Below are 9,597 nucleotides of genomic sequence, written 5' to 3' on the forward strand. Positions count from 1 at the left end.
AGGAGTCCAAGATGGCAGATCTGTGCTGCGTTAGTTGATGGGGACCTCTGCATGTATGTCTCTTCGCTCTCTGTTCTCTGTCAGTTTCTTATTCCATTTGGTGCTTGGCTGAGTTCTTTATCTCTTTATCTGATGTTTAGGATTTCAGGATTGCTGTTTTCTCTGTTTGGCTTTGTTTTTTGGATCTTTGCTGTGGAGGGATGACGTGGTGCTTCTGCCTAGAGCGCCATGTTTCCAGAAGAAACTGAGGACTAAATTTTTATTGAATAATAACCACATCTAATCCTGAACAAGATACTAAAGGCAAGCATGGGAGCAGCAATATCCTAAACACATAACCAAAAGCTATGTTTTCATTAATTTTTTATTAAGTAGATAATTTAATTTTTATCATATAGATGGATCTTGCAGCACAACCTCAAAGAATCTAAAGTAAAGTTTGTATAGTGAAACCTGCAAAAGCTGGAACCTGAGTGTTATGAATTGAATTGTGTCCCCCAAAAATGTGTGTCAACTTTGCTAGGCCATGATTCCCAGTAGTGTTGTCCACCATTTTGTGATCTGATGTGATTATCCTATGTGTTATAAGTTGTAACCTCTATGATGTTAATGAGGCAGGACTCAATCTACAAGATTAGGATGCATTTTAAGTCAATCTCTTTTGAAATATAAAAGAGAGAAGCAAGCAGAGAAATGGGGGACCTCATACCACCAAGAATGAAGAGCCAGGAGTGAAGGACTTCCTTTGGACCTGGGGTCTCTGTGCTGAGAAGCTCCTAGACCAGGGGAAGATTGATGACAAGGGCATTCCCCAAGAGCCTACAGACAGAGAAAGCCTTCCCCTAGAGCTGGCACCCTAAATTCAGACTTCTAGTCTCCTAAACTGTGAGAGAATAAATTTCTCTTTGTTAAAGCCATCAACTTGTGGTATTTTGGTTATAGCAGCACTAGATATCTAAGACACTGTGTAAGGCAGAAACCTGCCCGAGAAGGAAAACTCAAATATTTTCCACTAAAGCGAACGATAGAAAAGTAGTAGGACTGCACCCTGTCAAAGGGAAAACTGGAAAGACAAGGCAGTCCTGTCGAGTTCCAGCTCTCATAAATTTCACTGTATATGTGCATTGATGTTTGTCTTGCTTAATTGGATGATAAGTTTCTGGTTATTAAATAAGAATTAGTTAGGCCACGTGTTCCATACAATCCTTAAAACAATAGGTGATTATCATTCGGTAATCCAGAAGAATCCAGATTGCATTCCTCAGATATGAAAGAAGGTAGCACCATTGCAAAGGAAGACTTTAGGATCAACGTAAAGACATACAGGAGTAAAAGAGGTGTGAACCTGGAGTTTGTTATGGATTGGATCGTGTCCCCCCAAAATGTGTTTCAAATCCTAACCTCTATACCTGTGGTTTTCATGACCTTCATTTGCTGATGTGGCATGACTCAAGATGAGAAGAAACAGTTGCAAACATCTCTTAATGACAGGAACATGGAGCCTACAGAGTATGAATCAAGGAAAATTGGAAGTTGTCAAAAATGAAATGGAAAGCTTGAAGACTGATATCCAAAGCATTAGTGAGCTGAAATGGACTGGTATTGGCCATTTTGAATTGAACAATCATATGATCTACTATGCTGGGAATGACAAGTTGAAGAAAATTGTACAAATTGTTTATTTTGGACTTGTTATCAAGAGGGACCAGTCCCTGGAGAAGGACATTATGCTTAGTAAAATATAAGGTCAGAGAAAAAGAGGAAGACCCCAATAAGATGGATTGACACAGTGGCTGCAACAGTGGGCTAAAACATAGCAACAGTTGTGAGGATGACAAAGGACCAGGCAGTGTTTTGTTCTGTTGTACATAGGGTTGCTGTGAGTCAGAACTGACTCGACTGCACCTAACAACAACATATCTGTAGTTATAATCCCATTTGGGAATGGATTTTCTTTGCTGTGTTAATGAGACAGTATTAGTGTAGGGTGTGTCTTGAGTCAATCTCTTCTGAGATATAAAAGGAACAGATTAAGCAAGGAAGAAAAGAAGCAGAGATGGGGAGAAGATAGATGGCATGCCACATGAAGATCACCAAGGAGCCAAGGAATAGAAGCTGAAGAGACAAAAACTTTCCCCCAGAGCCAACAGAGAAATTCTTTCTCTAGAATCTGGACCCTGAATATGAACTTTTAACCTCCTAAACTGTGAGAAAATAAATTCCTGTTTGTTAAAGCTAGCCCCGTGTGGTATTTCTGTTATAACAGCACTAGATAACGAAAAGCTAAAAATTTTAAAAGTCCGTATTGGCAGAAAGTCTTCTGTAGGGTTTAGAACACATTTACATATTAGTCCTTGGTATAGATTAACTGGGAGGAAGAAACCTAAAATTCCAAGTAGATTCAAACGTGTCACTACTGCTGAGGAAAGGCAAACCAACAGGAACATTCATCTTGAATTGAAAAGTCACTAATACAGGGTCTTCAGGACTTCTAAACTGTTACCTTGAGGAGTCTCCTTCCCTGAAGAAACCACCTCAGATCTGTAGACAATTCACCCTGTGTCCATGTGGTAGCAAATAAAAGTAAGGTATGGACCACTGTTTGCAATTTACAAAATATTATTCTTGTGCATTATAGTATAATAATACAGTAATTTAAAATAAAAAATGATTACATGTAGGCTTGGGAGTTAGGCAAACCTGGACTCTATTCTCATATTTGATCACTCTTTGCTGATCCTTCTTTTCTTCATCCATAAACTAAGGGTGGACCCTACTTCCTAAGGCTTCAGAAAGGATTAAGTGGAATAGCATGTGTGAGGCACTCCGTGTATTGGAGGAGCTCCATGAAGGGCACACCTGTTCATCAGCTCTAGGTTTCACACTGCGTTCACATTTTAACACCTCTGAAATCAAGAGTGTGCTACAAATAATAGTATGTTGTACATTAGTTGGCAGTGATTTTTTTTCTTTCTTTCTTAGTAAGACATAAAATAAAGACACATTATACAATCAGTGGTTTCTGAGATTTGATGAAATATGTTATTAACATTTAGTCCTCATTGCAACTTCCTGGTGTAGCAGTAATTATTTTCTCTATTTTACAGACGAGAAAATTGAGCCTCAGAAAGGTAAGGTGACTTGCCAAGGTCACATACACTACTTAGATCAAGACCAGGACCCCAGGCACTTCCTGTGACCCTACAGCTCCATACTCATGCCCTTGCCTCAGGCTGCCTCATCCTCTGAGACTTGTGACACTTGTGTTTTCTCCCATATGGACAGGAAGTCTTCTGTGGGGTTTAGATTACAACTTCTGGAGGCAGGTGGGGGCCATTAGAGTACATGCTGCTTGGCACACTGTGGTTCCAAGGTGGGGACTGTGTTTTTAAACCACTAAGCACCATTAACAGGACCTCTCCTTGCCTGCAGCTGGAGGTTCAGTCATATGGAAAGGGAGCCCACCTGGCATCTATCCTGAATTCAAGGAAGCCAGCATCATAGCGGAGTACATAAGTGGCTATCAAACAAGCCAGCCCATATGGATTGGCCTGCAAGACCCACAGAAGGTAACCTCAGACTTTACCAACAAATATCCTCTTGGGAAAACCAGTAGCTAGACACTCTCTTGGAAATGGCCTCCTGGCTTCCTGAGTAGGCCAGTGACAAGAGACACAGGTGGTGGATTTTCTCCAGTCATGTGCTTCTAAGTAATAGAGGCCAAGGCCTCAAGATCAGAGAGCCAGCTCTGGCCCTCAGTGAAGCATATGATTTAAATGGTGTATATATATATATATATATATATATATATCCTTCTGATTAATGAAGATACTCTTGAATCTTAGAACACAAAATTATCAGCTTTCCAGAGCCTCCAAAAAAGAGTCTGAAGGAGACCTATTGGCTCTAGGGGAAGATCCTTCCTTGTCTCTTTCAGCTTCTGGCTGCCCCAGGGGTTTCTTGGCATTCCTTGGCTTATAGATGAATCCTCACATGGTGTCTTCCCCCATGGGTGATTCTGTGTCTATTCTCCCCTTTTATAAGACACCACTCAGAAGGGATTAGGATCCACCCTACTCTATTATGACCTTGTTAATTGCTAACAAAAGAAAAACTCTATTTCCAAGCAAAGTCTCATTCACAGGTACAGGGTTTAGGACTTCAGCATATCTTTTAGGGGGACATAATTCAATCCACAATAGATTATATTATGTTTCTGAGGTTATGCTTAATTTTTTTTCACTGGACCCTTATTGTCACTGTCCAGCAATACCTCATTGTAAAAAATGACATGTGAGGTCATAGGCTGGTGGCTGAGGTCTATATATGGGATATGCAGTTTACAGATTCTTTACGGGGCTTCTAAAGTTAATGCAAACAAACACAGGGAACATGAGGAGAGAACCCATAGACTTTGTTTCTGGATAAAATTGCTGAAGATTCCACACATTCATACATCCTTTTTCATGAATGTGTGCATTTATCCTGTAATATTTATCTATAAATATCTTTAAGCTCTTATTCTTCTTTGAATATTATATTTTAGAAAAACTAGCAATTGCTTGTCATTGTTGTTACAAATATTTTATACATGTTTAGTGTTTAATTGTGTTTATATAGGTAGCAGAAGTTTTACATTTTTATGTAGTCACATTGCTATCAATTAGAGATAGGATAAATATTTACTTGTATTTCCGCTGGATATTTTTCATAGTTTAATTTTTTTACATCCATGACAAAGGAAAGCATGTGGCTAATAAACATCTTAAAAACTGTGCAATGTCTCTAGTAATAAAATAAATGAAAATTAAAATAACAATATAATTTGATTTATCAGGTTACCAAACTGCACTTTGTTTTAATGAATAATGCTTGTAAGTATATGTAAAAACTCTACTCACATCCATTTGATGGCTATGAAAATTCTTATTACTGGAAAGTGATTTGGCATTGCAACCACTAGCCTCAAAATATTCATACCCTTTGGCCCATTCATTCTACTTCTGAGATTCTATCCTATGGAAATAATTTTAAATACAGAAGCAGTTTTATGCACAAAGTTGCCCATAGCAGTATTCTTTGTAATAATTGTAAACTGGAAACAACATAAATATCAACCAATAGAATTATTAAGATAAATTATAGTACATCCTTACCATTAAACAAACAAATTTGCAAAGCAAGAATCACAGTTATATGTATATTCTAAAGATCATGTCTTCTAGTATCTCAACCTAAAAATGTTATGATACATAAGAATATTTACACTGGAAGTAAATATGCTAAAATATTACTAATGTTTTCCTCTGGAGTATGGAATTAAGTGACTTCTCTATTTTTCCTTCTTTATGAATTTCTGTACTTGCCAGTTTTTACAGTGAAAACACTGGGGAGACTGTCTTGGCTGTGAGCACACAGATTAGCTGATCTGTGCGTTCTTCCAGTTCTTTTCATTTGAAGAGGCAGCAATGGCAGTGGATAGATGGTGCTTTATAGTTATACAGAACCTGGTCTGGCAAGTCCATGTGTTGGAACAAGCACTATGCAGAGATGAGTTCCAGTCACAGTAAGTTTGAACGCATCACCCGTTACCAAAACACGTTGCCGTCAAGTCGATGCTGACTCAGGGCAACCCTATGGGACAGAGTAGAACTGCCTCATAGGATTCCCAAGGCTATAATCTTTATGGAAACAGACTGCCACATCTTTCTCCCACGGAGCACCTGGTGAATTCAAACCACTGACCTTTCGGTTAGCAGCTGAGTACATAACCCCTGCGCCACCAGGGCTCCTCATCACCCCTTACCGCTTCCCAAATAGCAGCACCTTCCCTTTACCTATTAAGAGCAAAATGGGCACCCTCTCTCCCCTCATTCCACACTAGCAACTTTTCTTTTTCTTCAGAACAACGGCTTGCCACTGACATTGTTTACCAGCTTCAGGCATTTGTGACCACTTTACAATCTCTGCCATATCAATGTATCAACTGTTTAGTTATTTGCTTAGTATTTTTCTTTGAATTCAGTCACTTTTTCCTAAATACATTCATTTTTAAATCATATTATATACCATGAGGAGTACATACGCCACACTGTGGGAAACTCAGATCATAGGAAGCAAATATATGTAGTGAAATCAAGATGACTCCCTTTCAGCTCCTTTAAAACTGAGGTTCTTCATGAGCTCTGGAAACCCAGTCTTTGCCTAGGTTTGTTCCTCTTGTTCATTTTCCTGAGTTTTGTCCCCAGAATGCAATGTGCAGAACCACAACTGCAGGCTGCATGTAAGCGCTTGAGTCTCATTTTCTTTGCCTGCTGTGATTCTTTGCTTTTTAAGCTAACAAGTCAAGGTTTCAACACTGACTTTAATGATATTTTGGGCCAGACAAGTCTTTGTTGTGGGAAACTGCCCTGTGCATTGTACAAGGTTTAGCAGCATTCCTGGCTTCTACTCAGCAGCACGCCCTTCCTTCTCCCACTCCCCCCTCTGCCCAGCATGGCAACTAAAAATGTCTCCAGACATTGCCAAATGTCCCACACAGCTAAGTGGGTATGGAAGATTTCAGCTGTAAAACAAGAACATAGAATATTCAAGATGAAAAGAACACTTGATACCAAAGATCCTGTATTTGAGAACATCCCAGTGGGCCTAACAGGTCCTTGTAATGACACCAGGTCTCCCCTCAAAGCCAAGAAGTGAGCCTGAGACAAGGTCTGGACTGAGGGCTCAGGCACTGGGGCTCAGGAGGAAGGAGAACCAGCTGCTCCCAGCAGGACATGGAACAAGTGTTTACTGTTGTCTGAGCAATAAAGCTTAAATGTGAAGAAGAAGGGAAAAAAAAAAAAAAAGGTAGCAAGAAGACATTCTAAAGCAAAGTCTGAAGGTGGGAGAGATCATGAGGAGACAGACTCTGAGGCAAGGCATAGGAAGACCCTCAGGGGTAAGAGGAGGCTGGAGGAGAGAAGCTTCACAGACTTGCAGAGTCCATGATTGCTGATGTTACAGTCAGGTCGAGTGGTAGGAACAAAACCAAGACCAACAGGCAGAAGCTACCAAAATGCAGATTTCTACTCAACATAAGGAAACTGTTTTTGAACAATTGGCACCATCCAAAAATATAGTGGACTACCCCAGGAAGTAGTGAGAAACCCATCTGTAAAAATGGTGTGGGGACAGCATCTGACCTCCTCTAACCTCACAAGGGGGAAGAAGAATCAAGATCAACAGCCTAAGACTGATTCCTATGAGGTGGAAGTCAGACATTGCTCCTCCCTCTCTGCCATCTCTACCAATTCTGACACCAACCATCCCTCCCATGGCACTCTCTACTTCTCTACTGGGTTCCATAATTCACTGCAGTGGCCACACAGAACCCACAGACAATACTCATGATTATGGGGTTTATTAAGGAAGTAATAGGTTAAAATTTAGGTTCAGGAACACTCAGGATATAGTTCTTCTATCAGGACAGCCTCTTCCCAGCTGTGCCCGCTGGCACACCTCTCTGGACCCTCAGCCTCTGCCCTGCTTAGGGGAAAGTGTTACAAAGCTCTTTTAGCTCTGCCCATAACCATAACTAGGGCTAACCAAACAAAAAGTGAACAATGACTCTAGTGCTTATTGTAATTGAAGCATTTAAAAGTGTTGGAAGAGGACTTCGGGCAACATGGTGCTCTAGGCAGAAGCACCACGCTGTCCCTCCACAGCAAAGATCCGAAAAACTAAGCCAAACGGAGAAAACAGCAATCCTGAAATCCTAAACATCAAATGAAGAGATAAAGAATTCAGCAAAGCACCAAATGGAATAAGAAACTGACAGAGAACAGAGCAAGGAGACATACATGGAGAAGTCCCCTATCAGCTAATGCAGCACGGATCTGCCATCTTGGACTCCTATTAGAGACCAACAAATAGGGGGTACGAGAAAGCAGCTTCATGGAGCTTCCAGCAGGAGACAGAACAACCAGTAAACAACGATATACACTTTCCCACCCCCCACCCTTCTTCACCCCCACTCAGACTCCTCTGCTTCCCTTGGCCCAGTATCTTGGCTGGGAAGCACTGGCTGCTTGCATTCCACCTGCCCGCACTGGCCAATTCCCTGAGTGCCATTTGTTGGCTGCTGGTGTTGCTTTTTTCTGCTTCTTTTGATTTCTTCCTTACCTCTCACCACCTCCCCCTCCTTTTGCTCAAATACCTGGCTCCCTGCGCCATCTTTGTTTCTTCCTGAGGGGCTGTGGAGCTCCATTTGAGTGTGGAACTGCTTCCCGGTCAGTGCTGCCATGCTGGTGGGATCATTTTTTTGTTTGTTTCTTTTCAATTGTTTGTTTGTTTTATTTTTCTTTTCTCAAGTTGGGAGCCCAGTCTGGCCAGGCAGTGCTGTGCAGCTTGGGACCTAACCCCTCAGCTTGCGCAGATGCCCAGATGGGTCCCTGAGAGCATTTCTTTCTTTGTGGGTTTTGTTTGTTTGTTTGTTTGTTTTGGGGTTTCTCTTGTTCTTTTTTTAATTTTTTTAATTTGTTTTGTTTTCTTTTTCCCTTTTTGTCTTTCTTCATTGCTCAGTTTCTCATCTCTCTATACCTTCCTTCTCTTCCTGTTCCCTGGATACCTGGCACTGAATACCTCTACACTTCCTAGCTAGGCTGTACTTCAACACCTGGGAAAAACGTCCCCAGACCTAGAAGCCGCGCCAGTGGGATCCCTGGGAACTTTGCTGTTCTTTTTTCTTTCTAATTTTTATTTATTCATTCTTTTCTTTTCTTCTTCTTCCCCTTTTTGTTTTTCTCCATTTCATAGTCTCTCATCTCTCCTCTCTAACGGCAAGCTCCCCTAGCACTCTTTTTTATTTGTTTGTATGTTTTTGGCTCCTGTTCCTCTCTCCTCTCTCCCATACACATCTTAGCTCCACACATCACAGTCTCCCTCCTCCATCCTGCCTACCTGCCCTGTGCGCTTAACATCACACTACCAAGCAGCACAGGCATGGCCTAGTGGAACCTGCCCTGCACTGATTACCGACCCATCCTGGTGGCTGTAGTAAGTGCCACAAACAACCCATCCCAGCAACTTCTCTCCAGCAAGACCTGCCCTGCTGTACCATATCTGAGGCAGCTAACCCTGCCAATTGGAGAAGGAGGTGAAAACTATGAGCAAACAACAAAGAACACACAGCCCACCTGCTCAGACATAGCCAAAGTAAAAAAAAAAAAAAAAAAGACGAAACTAACAAATCTACAATCAATAAATGAGAAAAATAACTACTGAACACCCCAAAGACAACGGACAATATCAAAATATTTACAAAAACAGGACAAGATGGTTCCAGTAGGCATCTAAAATAAAACATCACATGACTTTCTAGTAGAAAAAAAGGCACTAGGACTACCTGATAGGGAATTAAAATCTCTAATACTCAAGAATTATCCAAGAGTTGAAGCAAAAAGCAGACAAAAAGGAGGAAAAAATAGACAAATTCATGGAAAAGGCAGACGAATTTATGGAAAATACAGACAAAAAAATGGAAGAATTCAGGAAAATAATGCAGGAACAAAATGCCAAAATAAATTCACAACTAGAAATTACACAAAAAACAACAAT

General features: G+C 40.8%; 1 protein-coding gene across 1 annotated transcript in view; it reads left to right on the forward strand.

Moving 5' to 3' along the window:
* The window catches only part of REG4 (regenerating family member 4), an 84,941-nt gene that overhangs the window by 72,386 nt on the left and 2,958 nt on the right, over positions 1 to 9,597 (forward strand). The window contains 3 exon segments of the mRNA XM_023734832.1: positions 3,433 to 3,481; positions 3,484 to 3,569; positions 5,461 to 5,566. Of these exon segments, the coding sequence (XP_023590600.1) occupies positions 3,433 to 3,481; positions 3,484 to 3,569; positions 5,461 to 5,566 (241 nt within the window).

The sequence above is a fragment of the Trichechus manatus genome, unplaced genomic scaffold, assembly GCF_000243295.1.
Source record: "Trichechus manatus latirostris isolate Lorelei unplaced genomic scaffold, TriManLat1.0 scaffold00073, whole genome shotgun sequence".
Taxonomy (NCBI): domain Eukaryota; kingdom Metazoa; phylum Chordata; class Mammalia; order Sirenia; family Trichechidae; genus Trichechus; species Trichechus manatus.